General features: G+C 44.1%; 1 protein-coding gene across 1 annotated transcript in view; it reads left to right on the top strand.

Moving 5' to 3' along the window:
* Positions 1–54: 54 nt before the first annotated feature.
* hs2st1a (heparan sulfate 2-O-sulfotransferase 1a) overlaps positions 55–19,457 on the top strand; it is a 34,215-nt gene continuing 14,812 nt past the window's right edge. Inside the window, exon 1 of the mRNA XM_085438929.1 lies at positions 55–744. Within this exon, the coding sequence (XP_085295055.1) occupies positions 621–744 (124 nt within the window). The 5' untranslated portion in view covers positions 55–620. The remainder of the gene's footprint in view (positions 745–19,457) is intronic.

The raw sequence follows: 19,457 nt of genomic DNA, 5'->3' as shown, positions 1-19,457 counted from the left end.
ATTTTGGCATAAACCAAGCCAGCCTAAAGAAATTCTTCCTCACCTCGGTCATTTCATGGTTGCTAATGGAAGTGCGACCCCTGGTGTCCAATTCTGGGTCCCACAACGGAAAACGGTCCAATCCGAGAGGAAAAGGCAGAGAGAGTCGACGAATGGGAGATCTCAGCTGTGTGGTGGACTGTTAATACACCCAATGGCCTGAGTGGTAGTAACGGTGTGTCCGTGGTGCGGCTGTGAACACACTGGATGGGACGGGACACCTCTGTGTGGGGGACGCAGACGACAGCGGCTGGTACCATCGCGAACAAATCCCGGAGGGACAAATACGTACTCTGGAGAAATCTCTAAGGCTCTAAGACCCCTCCTCCCGCTCTGCCGAGATTTAACAGAATGAAATAACCAAGCCGAGTTTGAACACGTCGCGTTTGAGGTAACCACAGGATCTGAACGCTGGGAGATATCCACACACACGGAGGGGGAGAGATTGAGAGAGAGAGAGGGCCATGCACACACTCTCAGCCGCTTTGTAACCACCATCGTCGCTGCTGTGTGTGTGTTTTCGGTGTCTCCTCCTCTTCCTCTGAGCATGGACTGACCATCATCTCTCTCTGGATGATTTGATGGGGCTGCTCAGAGTCATGATGCCGCCCAAGTTGCAGCTTCTGGCGCTGCTGGCGTTCGCAGTGGCCATGTTCTTCCTGGAGAACCAGATCCAGAAGCTGGAGGAGTCCCGGGGAAAGCTCGGTAAGTTTACGGGGCCCTCCGAGCCTCTGATCCCGTCCTGTCAGGGACCACTGCAGGCTTGTGTGTGAGAGTGAGGTCCCTGTATAGATGTGGGCATCACCATTGTTTTGCATTTGGGTCAATCAGAGCTTCCAGCACATATGCTTCACATGGTCCAGACAAAGGTTCACAGTAAGGACGTGTTTTCGTATCTGGGAGCTGTCCTGCTGAACTTTGCATGACTGTGAGGCAAAAATATTGAACGAATTTGAGTATGTGCAGTAAAAGCAGTGCATGCAAATTGAGTCAACCTCTCATCTCATTTTATGCAGTCCAGTGTGAGACAGAAGACTGGGGCGCTTTTTGTCCCTGACTTGATGCATAATGGTGTTTACACAGTATTGTTTTCATTGGAGGTTAACCTGACAGGTATTCTCTGTGCTTATGATTTGGCCTTTCCATTGTTAGAGTTGATGCAAGTGATGAAAATTGACCTTCAGAGTTTTCAGAAGTCCAGGTAGAGATCCAAGATTCCTCTTTTTTTTTTTTTTTTTTTTTTTTAAATCACACACAGATAATCAGAGATTTCTTCTCCCTGCGAAATGACTTATATGTGTAAATCCCCCAGCTCTCTGTCAGAGGAATGATCAGCTAATTTAGAAAGATGTGACCGTAAACTGTGCCTGGGTCTTAATGGTGCTGGACGCAGACTGTAAGGCCAGGGCGGTGAGTGAGGAATATATCCCAGTGTTCACAGGGCAGAAAGCAGCTCTTTGCTTAAAGTACTTCTTAGTAATATTTTGTATTCATGGGGGACACCGCACTGCTGCAAATCCTCTCATGCCCCCATCACCAAACTCTTTCCTCTGATTGAAACGTGGCCGGCGCTGCCTTCAATTCCCCTCGCTGGCTCCCACCAGGGGCTCAGTCCCAGTAAAGATCTGGGACATTGGAGGATTATCTCTCTGGTGCTTCCACTTTGGGGATTTTTTTTTAAAGCCGTGCAGACACTGTGAGAGTGCAGCCAGCGTACCTCAGGGGTTCACACCACATCTATTTGAAGGGAAGGCAGCCGGGGGACCTTTTGACATGTGGCAGCAGGGAAAAGCACAGGTGTAATTCTGTGGCAGAGGTGATAGCAGGAATGAATTCAATCCAGGCGAGGCAGTTTGGGGGTCCTGATGGCGCGTGGGCTGGCTCAGGCACGGCTTACAGTTAAAACTGGTGAAGGAAAAATCTCTTTGGCATCATTACACAAAGGAACCTATAATAACTTTTCACTATTTTTAAGTTTAAGTGGTCTGAGAGGGAGCAAGACTCCCTCACCTCCTCTGAGCTGTTTTTTAGAAAATCTAGCCCACGACAAGGGACCCTGTCCCACAACTGCAACCTTCATCAGTCAGTTGTTCAGAAGGTAAAATATGGCCCGTGTAACATCCCAGAGCTGTGGGTTACCAGCAAATCCCCACTTAAGGGTTGTAAATTAAAAATGAAAACGTATTTTCAGGCAAAAATTCCATTTCAGCTTCTCAAATGAGAGTTGTTTGTTTTTTTTGTTTGTTTGTTTTTTTTAACACTTGCGTGACAGCAGTTCGAACATCTGTGGGTTTTTCGAAGTCAGCTCCAATTCCACTAGTGAGCAGCAGGTTTACCGATGAGTGGATCGACTTATGAAGCCACCTGAATATTTTCTGCTTCGATTTCTGGGCAGAGAACCATCATTTGAGTGTGTCGCCTTTGCTTTGTGAAACTGAGTAATATACTGATCATTGTGTGTGTATCCCGGTCACGTGTTGTATGGCATGTGCTCTGTGGTCACGTCTCCTTTGTGTTACGGACTAGAGGAGGTGATCTATTTATCCGACGGCTGGTGGTTCGATCTCTGGCTCTTCCAGTGTGTGAGTGGGTAAATGAGTGATGTTGTTTAAGAAGTGCTCACACAGAGTAGAAACGTGCTATGTAAGAAGCAGGACGTTTACCATTTGTCAGCCCAGGCTGACCTTAGAATTTAAACACAGTCCTCTGAGAGAGAACGTCATGCAGCTGTTACCCTGGGAAGGATGTTAGTTCAGCCTTGTTGATAGTCAAAGCTGTCAGTATTTTTCTTTGTTTTTTCTGGTCATAACCAGCCTAACCTAAGTGCTTCTATAGTGTAGAGGTTTACGCATTTGTCTAATGAGTGAGATGCCTGGTTCAGTCCCAGGAGAGACACAAATCTCCCGGAGGTGACTCCCGGTGACTAACAGCAGCTGAAAGTAGCTTTATCAGCACTACCTTAGCTTGGCAGGCTGAAGGTGTAAAATAAAAAATATTGTAGTTTCATATTTATATCATTTGTCTTTGGAAACGTGTGTGTTAGGGGACTTTTTTGGAATTCACTTTATTAATGAGATTATATGACATCTGCTGCAGACCACAACAATCTGCTTGGATTAAAAAAAATCTAATTAGATGCTGACAGCTCAAATCCTGCATATCAAAGTACTTACTTCATTTTATGTTTATACCCTGGACTCTACTAGAGTAGCTTTGCATGATTCACAGTTCAAAATAATCCTTATTTACCTGATATTGAATCGTGTTGGAGCCTCTTAAAGCCCCTTTCCATTAGTATGTAGTCGGCTCGACTCGACTCAGTGTTTAGGGTTTTCCATTAGGTGATAGTACCTGGTAACGGGTACTTTTTTACTAGCTGCTCGGCCGGGGTTCCAAGCAAGCTGAGTAGAAAATGTGGCGTCACGCACATTTGGTGGTACTCAATTATAATGGAAAAAGAACGAAACCAAGTGGAGTAGGTGCTCTAGTAAGTGGAAGAGACTCTTCTGGTGTCTGAAACAAACTGTATAGATCCTCTTTGAGAAAACTTTCCTCTGATTGGCTGCCCTTCATAAACAGGTTTGCTGGTGGGTGGAGCTTCTGTGATCACAGCCAGAGCTGTGATAACCATAATAGGGATATGTCTTCTCCTTGACATCATATAGATCAAAGAGTAGGATAAAAACTCTCTGAAGCCTGAGCTTTTGGCTTACTGGGATTACTTTCACATATACTGACCTCGGTGTTTAAACATGTTTAGCACCGCAGCAGTATTTATGTGTCTGGGGGGAAAAAGGCAGGCGTAATAGGTCCACCTTTAGGGCAGCTGATTAATAGTTAGATATTATCAGATCAGTTGATGTTGGAAGGCGTTCTGGCCAGGTTATAAACAAGAAGCACTCAGAGGGTGCTAACATCCGCCAAGGCAGCGGAGTCTCCCTGTGCAGTATTTACTTTTAAGGTAATGGTGTTCTATTTTATATATTCATTTTGTTTTCTTTGTGCTCCAAGATGTTTTTAGTGTAGTTAAAAACTAAAGCAATGTGTAGGGTTTTGTTATTTGCTCTTTTTTTTTCTATACTCCTATAGGACTTTTTAATCAATTTGACCTTCAACTATATCTGTTGACCTTAAAGGGAGGTCAGAGGTCAAATGCGGCATGATATATGGTACTTTCCATATATGGACAGCACACACCACACTTCTTCAATCATAGTGTCTAAGCTATAATGCTTGTTGCCAATTTTTAACCAATAAATCAATAAGTTGACCTTGTATACCTTGTTGAATTTAAGCTAACTTGTAATGGACTGTGAACATAAGCTCACTCTACACCCCTACAAAGATTTCATGCAATTTGTTCAAAAGTTTAGGAGCTATCGTGTATACAGGCAGAATGACTTGCATGTACGCAAACCAAAAACCACGACCTCCTTAGCGGAGGCTTAATCTTAATTGAACAAAGCTGAGATTTCCCATGTTGGAACAATCAGGAGTCCTGCAGGAATAGATGGCTATATTGGTCTGTGACATAGTTTACTGCTGCCGTAAAGAGCTATACTTTACACCCAGCGAAAACCCAAACACACACACACAGCGAAAGCTGAAACACAACCTGAGAGGCCTTTTCCCTGACCGCCCACCACCATGAGAATCTGTTGACTTGGCAAAAAGCAGTCTGATGGATGACTGGACTCGGTGGACGTCTGTATAACGGAGCTCTGAATTATGTGCTGCATAGCCAAATAGTTGTGACTGATGCCTTCATGTGCTGACAGACAGCCAGGGGGCCGGTTACAATACCAGGTACGCCTGTTACAGATGCATCTGTGCAACAATGAAAAAAGAAGGTGGGGTCTAAATGTAACTGAAAATGGGGATAGGGGTTTGAAAAGATGAAGATCTATGTGATCATGCCGTGTCACGCTATTACTTGTTCACTGTGAAATTTTTGTGGGATTGAGTAACGGAAACGTGCGCCTCACAGCATGGGATCGAATTACGCAGCATCCAGGTTGAATCATTTCTCCCATTAGACACCACCCGCAGGGCGGACACGCTGTGATTTGTTTCCAAGCTAATCTTCATCCCAAGGTTTCACTTAGAGGAGCTTCCTGCATCAGAAACACGCTGTGGTGCAACTGCGTGTCCCGCTGTGGGCCCCGATCCATAATTCTGACAGGATTCCTCTCTCCGGCTTCTCACCGGCTCGGCTGCCGAGCGGGTCGGCGGTAACGCAGACGGGATGTGCAGGGATGGATGGAAAATAAAGTTTCTGTAATAAAGAGCCAAACAGAGAAGCATCCAAGGCTTCTCTCGCCCCGTCAGAGTTGTCATTAATTTCCTCTCAGTTCACGCCTGACCTTGAAGAATATCACTCTGCTTTGTTCTAAGGTTTGAGACTGAAAATCAGGAGTAATGTTTCCCTAACAGGAGACAAGCGCCCAGTTTGATTCAGCAGGGACTGGATCTTCTCCAGAAGTTGACAAAATGTAATGAGGTGGTTAAAAGCCAAACCACATGTTTTTTTGGAGTTTTTTTTTAATCACCTTAAACCAGAGAGAATCCCGTGCTAAAAATGACTGATGGTGACAAAGATGTAAGTGTAAATCGTTGCTGGGGTTCGTGACACAGCTGAATAATTTTTATTTGTCAAAACTGTGAGTGCCTCCTTATTTTGTTGGAAATGTCTCGATGAATGGATAGCGGTGCCTTTCACTTTCAGGAACACTTTCTTCTTCTCCCATCTTTTCTGCCTGAAAGCATGTTCATTACATAGCTGAGTGCATCATTATTTGTGCCTGTCCTTGCTACCTTGCTTTTATAAATTGAAGCCACGCTAAACGTATTTTCCTCGTGGAGAGGCTCGGCTTTTCAGCAGCTTCTGTGCCTGTTTTAAAGGTTTTTAGATCAATCAGAACCGAGCCGTGGCCGCGCAGCTATATGTCGCAGTTTCATTCTAGGGTTAGATAGTGAGGGCTGTGGAAACAGACACATTTCTTATTAGGGTGTCACCTCGTGGCCCTTCTAACTGGAGAAAAAACAAAAAGACCTCTTCAGCTCTCTGCCCTGCAGGCCATGTGAGGGTTGCGTGTCTCCCAGCAGGGCACATGCTCAAAGACTTTCTTCTTTCTTTTTTTTTCCTCCCCCCATCGGCATCATCGCTTTTTTCTTTTTTTACTGGCCGTTACTCACCCTGATTAAAGGAATTCAATTTCCATCTGTTGTGTGGTGATATTCAGTTCCAGACACAAGCGGCTCTGTGATGAGCTCTGAAGAGAGAAGAGAGATGCTGTTGAATGCAGAAAAAGGAAGCCTCGCGCTCATTGTCGGCGTGTTTGCAGAGCTGACGTGAGACGTTTAAGCATTCATTTGTTGCCGCAGCCCATCGCTGCGGGGCCCGCGTTTGAATTTGACTTTGATTGTTATGCCGGGCACTCACAGCCCACCCTCACACTCCAGCGCTCGGGGAACAGGGGGACGTGGTCAGGAATTTGCTCTTGGAAGGACATCGGTCAGGCACCGCTACCCTGTCCTCACGCACGCCCTCGCAGACTTTAATTAGACGGCCTGATCGCTTTCTGAGCCGGCCTGCCGCTGTCTCCTCCTCCTGCTGCTTATGTTGGAGATCGAGCTGCAGTTGTGTTTGAATGTCACTCTTTTTATGTCTCCCTTTACTCCTACACATTTGTCAAGAGGATGTCAGCCGGTGTCTGTGAATCACTCGACACCAAACAGTGGCTTCCTTTCTAAAGTTAATTGGTGATGCGTTGGCAGCGCTCAACTAGACCCGTTTAAACCTGAACCTCCTTGAACGTGTCAGTTCCAGCTTCCCTTCATCTCTTCTCGTCTTTTCTTTGGCTATGCCGCTGAGATTCCCTTTGAACTCTCCCTGACACCCTGCATCTCTGTTTTTAGTTTAAAGGGGGGAGGGTGCATAAGTCATTTCCTTTCACTCTGCACCTTGGCATCTGCTACCAAGCAGCCGGTAGCGCCTATTGCCCGGACCTGCCAGCTCAGTCACTCTCTGATACGTGCCATTTGAGCAGCTAATGGAGAGGAGCCCGCTGAAGGGATGGGCATAGGTGTCAGGGATGGATTTGTTATGGGAGACTGGGAGGCAGAGTGTACTAATGGTCATACTGGGCTCTTTGCTGTATTGTTAGAAGCAGGCTCTGATTGAGGCCGAGGATTTATGGCCCCTGGCGTGCACTTTGTGCGACAGGAAATGTGTTCCTGCAAAGTGGAGCACGCAGCAGCAACCGGAGCCGGCTCTGCCTTTGCTGCCGGAGCAGGATGACAGACAGGCTAATCGGGGTGTTATGGACGGTTTCACACCCTGGATGTAATTGGAAGCTGTTCTAGAAGAGCAACCCACTCTACTACCGCTCGGCTGGCCCGTCCCCAGTACTCCCTTCCTACCTCCTCTCAGGCTCTTCCCTCCTCACTGTCTTCATATTTTCCGGCGTCACTGCCGGGGGAAGGTGTCAGCTCACTCAACGTGATAAAATTGGCTTTGAACATCACGCGACGCGGAAAGCCTGCCGGTCATGTTATATCGGCCAAGCTCATTTTGACGACGGGAGGTGTGACTGACAGCTGCTGAGATATTATTTAATTAAAATGGAAGTGAACACTGACTCTGAGAGATGATGTATAACGACGTGTTTAAGGCCATTTAAGGTGAAATGTATAAATTTAGTAAAAGAAAAATCATGATTTGACAAAAAAAGAGCTTGAAATAAACAGTTTTTATTTTATTAAGTAAGTAAATCAGACACAGTGTCAAGAAAATAGTTGGTACTTTAGCTCATAATCACCTTATCTGACTGATATGGCACTTTTAAGACCAATAACTGTCACGGATTGCCAGGGCAAGCCGTGTGGAATTGTAGAAAGGGACCAAAAGGCGGCAGCTCTGGTGCAGGTGAGTGTTTATTCACAGAGGTGGGTAAGTACAAACAACGGTGGCGACAAAACATGAAACTGGAAACCTAAACTGGGTAAACTAATAAGACAAACCAGAAACGAGGATGCAGGGAGGTCCGGAGAAATACATACGGGAAGACGCAGGGAGACCGAGGGGAAACAACACAGACGAACCAGCAATTACTATGACAGAAGACACAACTTAAATACACTCAGAGAACACAGGGGGATTACATACAGGTGGGAACACAGCTGGGAGTGATCACGTGACGAGAGTAGGGAGACAAACTGAAACACTCACATAAGACGCAGACCTTCACAATAAAACAGGAAACACATACACGCAATGACATAACACACCAACTTAACACAGACTGGGGGACACAGAACATAGGAACATGAACCATGAAACAGAAGAGTATAAACACCCAAGGTAACCAAAACCACAGAATACTAATAAACTAAACAAACACGGAGTCGCAGACTCGGATCATGACAATAATGATATTTGCTGATATAATTAGTAAGTATCCGGTTATAGTTATAGATATTGTTCATCCTAAAACCGAGGCAGTTAACAAAGAAAGTTTCATCCAGATTGATTAACATAGGAGTCGTACACACATACCTTAGATCAGCGGTGCCCAACCTTTTTTCACCACAGACCGGTTTATGCCCGACAATATTTTCACAGAACGGCCTTTAAGGTGTCGCGGATAAATACAAAATAAAAGTAGTACCAGTACCGAAAAAAAGAAGATTTATTGAAAAGACCCAGGACAACCGAGTAAACGATAAAAAGGATAACAAAATAACGCTGACAACCGATAAAAACCCTGAAAACCATACATTTCACACCTGAGCCTCAACTCTCGTGGCCTGGTACCAAACGACTCACGGACCGGTACCGGTCCGAGGCCCGGGGGTTGGGGACCGCTGCCTTAGATCATTATCGCATGATTTTAATTAATTAACTCAGGCTTGGAGCGGAAAGGTGCCCTCTGGTGGCCAAACTTTGCAACATCAACACCCATAACATGCCTGAAGGGTGTTTCTTGGGTTTCTTCTTTGATGAACATAGTTAGCTAATATCGGTCGATAATATTGGTTCACTAATAAATCAGTCGGGCTCTAATGGATATGCCGATTGAGATGACGTCATGTTTTGGGACTTTTCCGAAATATAAACACAGATTCTTGTTAGTCAGAAGCAGCCTGGCTTCACTCTGTTGCAGCTCCTCAATAAAATAAAATACATCTACATTGTTTACATTCGCTGGTACCTCTGTCTTTAAAATCTGTTTATATACAATTTTCCCCTTTGTCACTTTAATCTCAATGAATAGGTTTGTCCCACTACATTTACAACATGGAAATATTGAGATTTTTCTTGGAGCTTTGCCTCCTTTTCCATTAACTTTCCTGTTCACCTGTAATTACGCTGACATCCCTAACATGCTAACATGTACTAATGTGACTTTTCCTCCTGCTGATCTCAGAAATAATCTGTCCTTTACTCGTCGCTCTACTTTTTTTTTTTTTATGATATTAAATGCTACATGAACAAATTTACACCGGAGGCGTAAAAACCGGAGGCGTACTTAGTTAATCCTGTGCGCTTCTGACAGACAACGGAGCCTGTGGTTGTAAACACGTGACAGCAGGTGTCAGTTTCCTTGCTTCTCCTTTAGCGGGGCTTCATTTTTCTCCTCCTCCTGACAGGAGAAACAGCAAGGGGCTAATAAAACCCCGCCGTGATAATGACTTATAATGGCACTGCTCTCATCCAGCTCTTTCTGGATCAATACTTGTAAACAACTTCTTCATTTGCTCGCTGAGCCCCTTTTGTGATATTCAAATCCCTCTTGTGTTTTACGAACCCCACTGGACGAGCGCATGAAATGAGAATATCTGCTGCCGGATTTGGAAAATAAGGCGCCATCAAAGGAAGAGGAAGTGAGGTGGAGGGGGGTGAAACGCAAGAGATGATTTAATTTTCATTGTCACACAAAAATATTTAAAGCCATGGCTGGTGGAAATCGTAAGCCTCTACGGAGCGGGGGGGGGGAATGAAGAAAGCAAGCCTGCAGCATTTTTACAACCCATTTCATCAGAGCACAGAGGGATGTAGGAGGAAGGAAGGCTGAGCAGCGCTGCCCTTGTTCTTCCTCAGCCTCCGGTTCATCTTTGCTTCTAATTGTCGCAGAGTGGGCTCAAAGCCGTTCAGCGCGTTCACCTGTGACATGTCCAGCACCGCGCATCCTCGGGGAAGAGCTGCTAATTTCATGCCACCACGCTGTTTCCAATCAGGCTTCTTCTCATCCATTTCTTTATTTCCCTTTTTTTTGCACTTTTCCCCTTCTTCCTGTCAGTGATGGAGCGCCTGACATTCAGCTAGAAAGTTTTGGTTGGTTGGGTTTTTTTTAGGCAGAATACAAATAAGTACAAACACCTGGGTTGAGATGTGTGTTTGTGCGTGCGCAACACTTACTAATGAAGTATCTGGGCTGCTGGACGCACAGGTCCGACACTCGGAGGATAAGTAGATTCGTGTGTCTGCGTCCCTTTCTGTTTTTCATCAACGTCTGCTCAGGCAGTGAACGCCACGCACCAGATTGATTGATCGAGCATTTTTGTTTTTTCTCGTTAGCGTAGTGTCTCTGTGCGCCCTGCTCCTCCTGACCAATACTAATGTGCTAAAGCAGTGCACCGGATTAGATTCCTGCTAATTGTGACCTTATCAAACAGACTGGATGCCGGCTTGACACGATTGATTCAATGCTACATGTGAGCATTGCCTGGATCGAGTAATAAAGGGCCTGTTGTGCAGGTCAAGTGTCCTTTCATTCCCCCTTCTTTTTTCTTTTTTTTTAAATTTATTTACAGGAGCAGATCAGTGCAGCTTCTTTAGTGTAGACATTACTAGGCATTTCAACACTTCCCCCAAACAACTCCCAAATCTCCTTCATGCCACACTTGCAGCATCTTAGCTGACTTACTTGGGTAAAAGGAGTCCAGCTGGGTATGGAGTAGTTCGATGGGTTGTTTAAAGGTTAGAGTACAGTCTTGAGGAGACGCGAGAACATGAAGGACATGAAGGGCCTGCACCACTGAGCCACCGTGCTGCCAAATGTTAACCGTTTCCCTCCATAAAGACATCATTTTACGACCTCATTTGCAGCCTCCATGACGTGTTTTGACACCTAAGTGTATATCAATAAAGATGCAGTTTGATGATAGCTGCACAGAGGCCACCTCACTGACCCAGTCATTTTGTTCTCGACGCAGAAACCGCTCAGTTCAGAAAAATACCTTCAAGAGTTGCTCTTCAAGGCTTTCTAGCAGCAAAAGTTAAAACTTTGATATTCCTCTCTCTCTTCAGAGCTGCGCGTAACCTTGACAGCAACACGTAAGCAAATAAATAAAAAGAGTTTAACCTTTTAATCTGTGCTGATTACAAGCACGGTGTGGGAAAGTGACTGTTGTGACCAAACAACCAACAGCCTGTTGCCTCTTCAGAGGTCACGGGGCTTCCACGTGACAATCCCTTCCCCTTGCACTGTTTTTAAAAATGTAAATTAAATGGATTACTGTTTATACAGCCCTCGTCTACCCTCACTGAGCACTCAGTGCTTTTACACCACCAGCCACCACAGCTGCCTCAAATCGTGAACAACATGGTTAAAATGTGCACGAGCTTCAAAAGCCTGTTGCTATATTAACGTTTACACTTATTACGGATGCCACCCACAGTCGCTTGTTAATTCATTCGGGTTCCATTTACATATTTTTGCATTTTGCTCTCAAATACCATCATTAAACTGGTATTCTAATGCGGCCTAAATAAAATAGGAATGCAGCCCTGTGAAACCCTCACTGAAAACAGCATTAAAGGGATTTTAACACTCTGCCCTAGTGTGTTGTTCCTTTTTTAATCAGTAAATCAGACTATAAATGCATCCAAGTGGCCTGAGAGGCTGTACCAAGAGTAACCCTAGCAGACCTAAAGCTGTTTATTTCTTTTATATGAATTCTGCATCATAGGTTTTAGAAGGAAGCTGGTCTCGTTGGTTGGGAAGCTCCCATTTTACAGTCTAGTTTCATTTTTGACTTTTGCATGAATGACAGGGTGAAGTGCTGGCTCAGCTGCTTACTCTCGCTGAAAACTGAGCACAGACTTCTTGGACGACCTGTCAGTATAATTAACCTTCTTATTTTATTTGATATCTGATTTAAGTAAAAACGGTCCAGAAGACGCCAACATCGCAAATGCTGCTGAAAGGTCCAGTTCACTGACTACGCTTTGCTGTGTCCATGGTGATGTAAATTTTAAGCGTTTGTCCAGTTCAGACTGGGGAGTTAAATATCCCAGTCCCACCCACAGAACCTACAGATTTGCACAAATGAGAAAACGACTCAGAGAAACCAAAACCATTATTGTACCCGACTGTAAACATGTTTATTCCTGCTGTGATGTTGGGTAATTTTGGTGCTCTGTGAGGATTGACTTTCTTTTGGAGCTGGCCTCATGTGGCCATCTCAGATACTCTAATTTCCACACTGTTGATTTTCACCTAGTTTACCCACAATGCATCACGGCCATAGACGGTTTAACCAAGGACACAGGTGTTGCACTAGTTGTAACTAGCAGAAATGGGTAGCGGGTTACAGGGGTGGGCATTAGCGCGTTAGCTTAAAGTCTGAGTCGCTAAAGGAGTTAGATCGTCATGGTAACATATAGGTTCAGGCTACGTTCAGAGTCTGAGTTTAAAATTGACTCTCAGTGTGCATCAAGTGTGATATACGTTCTCTGCTGAGGAATTCCAGTTTATATAGACCACTTGTTGATGTTATTGGTACCGCTGACTGAAGTTACTGCAGTGCAAACTGTGGTTTGCTTTATCAGAGGATTCGCAGTCATTCAGCTGGAGATGCAGAAAATACTTAAATGATTTTTGTTTTAATGTTTTGACCTGATCTACAGCTTTGATTTCCAAATTTATAAGTTATCTTTGTAGGGTAATTATTAATCAGTAAACTTAATTTTACTTTGATCTGGTGACAAACTAAAGCAACAGTTCTTATTGTTTGGGTTTTTTTTTTTTTTTTTTTTTTTTTTACATCTTCTTTATTAGTCATATCTGAACACACTGAGTGACATTTAACATTTGCATGCATACAGATAAAAGTTTCAGAGCTAGAAATAAACTACAGCGCCTAGCAGTAAAAATAAATGAATTAATTAACTCAAGAATTTATATTTATCTAACTGGTTGAGCTTGCAATGTTCATGAATTCAGGACTAATCTGCAGCATTACTCTCTTTCACCTTTTTTGCAGCACCAGTGTTGCATTTTACTGTTACACTGTAATATTCTGCATAGATCTCGATCACCCATTCCCCTGGTAAGGTCTCTGATTGGAGTAGTCAGCACTCAATTGATCTGTTTTGTGAAGAAGAAGAGCTTCAAATGGTTCCTTCTTATGCAGCCTGAAGCACGGAGACTGAAGCAGAAAGCCCGAGTTAACGGAGAAAGCTAATAACCATCGTCGTGATCCTCATTCTCTCCGACTAGGTTTTTAGGTTTTGTCAAGCCAGTCAACACAAAGAAAGCCTGGCTTCTTTCAGCTCACCTCATTTGCAGTCTTTACACAAAAACATCATTAAAATCAGAACGTTTGCACATCTGCTAACCTGAAAATCCATTTTTATGCTTTTACACCTGGGGAAAGACGTTTTCTTTGGAAAGATGTTTTCAGATGTGTACATTGTATAAGAATTGGTGACGTTGATCAAAAGGATCAATGACTTTTTATTCTTTTATGTCCATTGCGAGTTTCTGCCATCTGGCTTATGGTTTTGTCGAGCGAAAGATTTTATTGAGCAATCCAAACTCTGACAGACCCGAAAAATGGGCAGGATTATTTTATCAGCATCTTGAGAAGCCATGTGTATTTATATCCTCGGACGACCTTACACACAGCGGAAAGTTTCATATCGATCCAACACGGTGAGGTTTATAGACTTCAAACTGGAAATAGAAAACAGAGACTCAATGCTGACTGAAAATCCTGAGTTTAGACCTGCAGCTGAAGAGCGGAGTGGGACCTGATCTCCTGATGGTGAACTCGGTTCTTCATCCTTGGCCTGCAGATGCTTTACGTGAAGAGATGAAAGAAGAAGACAAACATAAATGTTCACCTGTCCCACCCACTTATCATTATTAAACCTATGAATAGCTGTTGTCAGCTCCATCTAATAGAGTGTGGAGTTTTCCCCGGACTCCCATACATGCATTATTAATTACGTGTTACGGGGCGAAGAGGCGCAGAAGCACAGTCAACACAGGATATCTGAGTTGTGCTTGCAACCAGATCTGCACTGTTATACAAACATCGTTGTTATATCAAGATACAACTGCTCTGAGGAAGACTGCAAATCTATATGCATTCAGCCGCTTCAGGTTTCTGCACAGATTTGACTGCAGCGTTTGTGAGCCTTTGAGTGGAGGAAGCATTTAGCAGTGACAGAGACCTTCCTGCCGTGGTTTTTTTTTCTCCTTTTAGCAAATGCATTTACTGGCTCATCCTCTCGACAACACACGAGTTACCCACATATTATTCTCCTTCCCTTTGAAGCGCAGCTGCCTCTGAAAATGTTGGCTAATTCCCACTGCTTAGTCACTGACAATCTGTGCCAAGATGAGATCTGTTCCAATCAATCGCCCCCCACCCCACTCCTTTGCAACTTGTCAGACCCGCCTTTACTTAACAAGGCAGGGGAATGATGGGATCTGCCATCTGTGTAAATTGCTCCATAATCTCATCTGACTGGTTGTTTTCTGATGAAGCAGACAGAACGTGGCCGCCTTTACTCTTTCGGTTTTTCCCAGACATTATTGGCTCACCTGTCAGACAGCACTACTGGCTTCGATCGCGCCAAAGACATATTAGGGTGGGAAATGGCAGGTTGAACCATGATGATTATCACCTCCATCTATCCTGGATTGTTATCATTAGTGTGGAGACATGTTTCGCATTTAGACTAGAAGATAAAAACGGCCCGCATGTGTTTGGGGCTGACTCGGTGTACTATTTGAATTTGATCCTGCTTCTTCATCATCATCATCTGTATTTCAACTCCCCAGTTAAAGCCGACACTTTCAAAGCATTTTCTGCCAAAAAAAGGGCACTTTTGTAGTTTGTAGTCTGAACGTCTTCCTCCTAAATGACATTCAATGGAGTAATTGTGGACTCGAGACCCATACCACCTAACCACTGTCTGCGCTGACAAGGGTGCGTTTTGTTGTCGTCTCCCCATCTGAGGGATGCTTTGTGGGTATTTTCATGACAGAGATACCCTTGTTTTCAGCTACTTTTGTTGGGAAGCGGGGAAAAAATGTCGTTTTGAAGCTTTACAGGAGGATACGTGACCTTTACGTGGACTGTTTTTGATTAATTCAATTCCAGAGCCGACGCAGAAGCAGCAGAGAGGGCGCTTCCATCGCCCTCGGGTCGTTATAGGTGGAAATCTGACCTTAACAGTGCGTCTCTGCACCTTCTAGTAAAAGCAGAACAAACAATTAAACAGAGAAACTCTCTTTGGTGAGCATTTATAGAGCCTCGCAAAGCAGCAGTGCCAGGTCCTGGGCGGGAAATATCGCGTCACTGTGAAACTTGTTATTTATTAGGATCTGCAGTGTAGCCAGACGTTTTATTTTCACACGTCACCTCCCTGGCTGGTTTGAAATAGTGGAGCCTTCCTGTTACTTATATTAAAATCTGACTTTGATGCATTGTTCGCCATCATTTAAAGCATTCTTAATCAAACTTCCCCTCCTTTTACGATCAATCTAGACAACAGACCAAACGGAGGCTCATTACATCTTCTTGTAGACAATAAATTTTTGTGTGTTTCTGTGCTGCTGCTGTCACTGACATCCCCTCAAATGTTGACTTGAATTCTCCTGGCTAAACACATACCAGTAAATCATCGCTCATACTGGGACTGTAGATGTATAGATTAGCTACCATGCAGCTATCCTGTGGTTAATGTTCTGCCATTAGCAAGCTGCTGCTTTAGCAAGTTTTAAGCTTGGACTAAATACAATTTCTGCAACAAAAATTTAAAGTTATCGTTTACTGTGCGACTCTTGTTTCGCCCTACTCGTCTTTATAACGTTGCTTCAGTTCATTGAGGTTTGCACCACAGCATTTCAGTTAAGGTCTAGACTTTCACCGGACCTTTGCAGCAGCTTGATTTTCTGTTGTTGATTTGTTGCTGTGCATGGCTTAATTGTCCTGTCGTATGAGCCAGTTTGTGCCAAGCTTTAGCTGTCACACAGATGATTGAGATTTGACTCTAGATATGACTACAGAGGACATCGTTCCAGAAGTCTTCAGGTTTGGTCAGATGATACTTTGTAAGAGGGAAAAGGCGATTCCTGGAAATCTTTCCAAACAAACTTTAAATTAGTTCAGTCATTTTTTTTTCTTCTAATCATACTGTCGTGAATTTTAATTTGTAACATGTTAACAGACCTGTAGAGTCTGAAATCTAGGTCTTCATTTTTTTAGTTTCTCTGAACATTGCATGGTCTAAATTTGCTGGGATGTTCACACCTCGGAAGATTATGGTGTTTTCTTAACCCTCCTGAATGCTCCACGCCTGCTTTTATAGAGATGCTCACACTTAATCAAGTGCACTGGATTAAAAGAACAGATCTGCAATTTATCGCCTTAATTTCTATGGAAGTAGTAAAGGTGTACTTAGTTTTTCACACTGCTGTAGCTGCTAATTAGTGCTAACACATAAATTACACCTAGCTGTCACTTAGAGCACTCCTCTTATATAAATTGTAATGGAAAAGTAAGAGTTGAAGAGCAAACCCGTTATTTGCTCAAGGATGTAAACATTTTAGTTTCTGCAGGGACCGACTCGCTTCAAGTCGGTCCCATGCAGTTCCTCATGTGGCCAGTCGAGGAACTGCAGTTTTTGCCAGTTTGCAATCACAATTAGCTAATCCAGTGGTTCCCAAACTTCTTTTTGCTAGGCCCCGCTTTGTTTTACAAGAATATTTGTAAACATTTTTTTTTTATTTTCATGCCCCCGCAATGGCTCTGCTCCCCACACTTTGGGAAACTCTGTTAGTGCTCTGTCTCATAAAAGCTACTTGTTAATTTATTATAGTGCCTTCATTATTCTGTTCACACACCACTGACAGGTTGTCAGCCAGCAGATACATCTTAGCAATCAGAAATAAAATCATGTATCTGGCCACATGGAAAATGGAAATCCAAGTCGTTTTTCTTTTACCTCTAGTTGGGCTCCACCAGCTCATTGGGATAATATCGGTTCTTTTATCTAATAATGCTGAGGAGACCAAAGGCTGGTGGCATCCCTGCTACTCCAGCTCTGCCTCATAATAAACAGTGAGCAGATTCTCTGGCCACATTTTTGTCTGTCTCCATCTCAGACCTGGTTCGTCCTGGCCTCCCTCCTTCTCCACAAAGCCCCCGCCTCCTTCTGTCTCCCCCAGCTGTACGCTACTGCGGAGAAGCGACGAGTGAATGAAACCTTTCTTTGAGCGTCAATGTTGCACTTATGTGTCAAATCTAGCGGAGAAAAAGTTCCACGGCGTTAGCAATTACCCCCATTTCCTTAGCACTTCAGTCTGCTGGAGACTTCTCTGTTTTTGTTTTGGTTTCTTTCCCACTGAAGTAATGTGCAATTAAATAAAAGTTTTCATGTGTGGTTTTAAAGTTTAAAGGAAGGTTGCTTTTTTTTTTTTCTCCTTTTTTTATAATGCGCTGCAGTGTGCGTGGGTTTTGCACGTCTCTGTTCCTGTCTGTCATTCTGATCTCGTTTGAATGCACCCAACACCTTCACAGCCACTTAGTGCAAGCGGCCTTGTTTATCTGTCTCTGTGTTCGGTTCTCTGCGGCTGCCAGCAGCGCTGAAAAGCTGCACCAACCGATTCCTCTCACAGCATGTTTCATTTTCCTTGTCATCGCTTAACTAACAGTGCCAATGCAGGTTCTGCTCCGTTTGGTCATCCCTGAATCTCTCCCTGTCGGTCTGACTTTACTCCTTTTTCCTCTGATAATCCACCCTCTGCTAAATGTGTCCAAAGGCTGAATTATATTAGAAATTCAGAAGTGCACAATTTATCCAAATGTTCGTGAGTGCTGCAGTGGTGACATAACTGTCCCCCTGGAAACCTGGCACTGCAAAATAGTAGCATGCATCCAAGTCTATATAGAGGGGGACGAGGAGAAACAGCAGCAGTAGACTAACTCAATTTTTTTTATATATACAGCAGCAACCTAGATCTCCTGCCTGTCATCCTTCATTGATTTTGCAATCCAGCGGCATCCAAGCAGAACCATACAAGCCCATAGACCTCAGTCTGCCGCTGATAGCCGATCTCTATTACCCACCTAGCTCAAGGCTTCGGTTCGAGGGGCTAAACTTCTCAGGGGAAGAGGCAGAGAGCTCCAACTGGCGTAACGGAGCGACGGTAAATTTATGAGCTGCTTGGAGAACGGATCATCTTCTCTCCCCCACTTTTATTATCCCATCAGATCTGACGTGATAGCAATAATACATGACGGCCTGTCACATTCTGCAGATCTGGCGGCGAATATGAATGATGATTTCAAATGCCTGGGTCTAATCGGCGTTAAATTGCTTTAGTAAATATGTTCAGCTACCAGCACTCTGTCTTCATCCTGTCTCTGACTTTGAATGAAGCTCAGAGTAATAGGCTTGTAGTTGTCACAATGTTTAAGACCCGTGTTGGCGTCACGGTTCATAATTAGCTTTTAATGCACATAGTCGGCTTGAGGGGAGGAAATCGACGGAAATGTGGAATGAAAAGAGGCCTGCTGTGTGGCCATAGTAATTCAGGCTTTTGTTCTCTAATTAAATGACCTCAGAAGGGAGCGCTAAGCTTAAGTTTGTGTGTGGGGCGCCCTCTGATATGGAGGTTTGCGCCAAGTGTGTTCAATCTTGCAATGAATAGGGCGTCTACTACAAAGCCCAAGAAGCCCTCTCCGTGTCCCCTTCGCCTCCTTGTTAACTGTTGGAAATTTGGCACAAAACGCCGTGTCTTTAACAAGTGGCTCACAGCCCCTTCACATAGTTCAAGACACTGTAGTTAGGGACACGGTAGCCCCCGGTGTTTTCTCACTATTCTATCCTTCAGTTTTAAAAGCAAGACACTGAAAGACTTCCCTGCAAGCTGAAGCTGCACATACTCTTCCATTAGTGTGTTTATTCCACGGCAAAGCAAATTGCACGCTCTTCTCTTTCTTTCTCTTCTCTCTCTGATGTCTGCGGTTCGAGGCGGACAGAGCTGAAGCCTGTGGGAACACATTTTAACAGTTACCTCCATTTATTTGTGTTTGTATTTTAACCATGTGGGCTAATTTGGTTCTACTTTGAACGGGGTTTTGTTTGCCATGCGCACACAGTTTCAAACCGTGTT

Source organism: Copadichromis virginalis, linkage group LG18, assembly GCF_057382275.1.
Source record: "Copadichromis virginalis isolate Kocher_CV1m ecotype Utaka linkage group LG18, C_Virginalis_male_GT1.1, whole genome shotgun sequence".
Taxonomy (NCBI): Eukaryota; Metazoa; Chordata; class Actinopteri; order Cichliformes; family Cichlidae; genus Copadichromis; species Copadichromis virginalis.
This window is presented reverse-complemented; position numbering and strand designations above follow the sequence as displayed.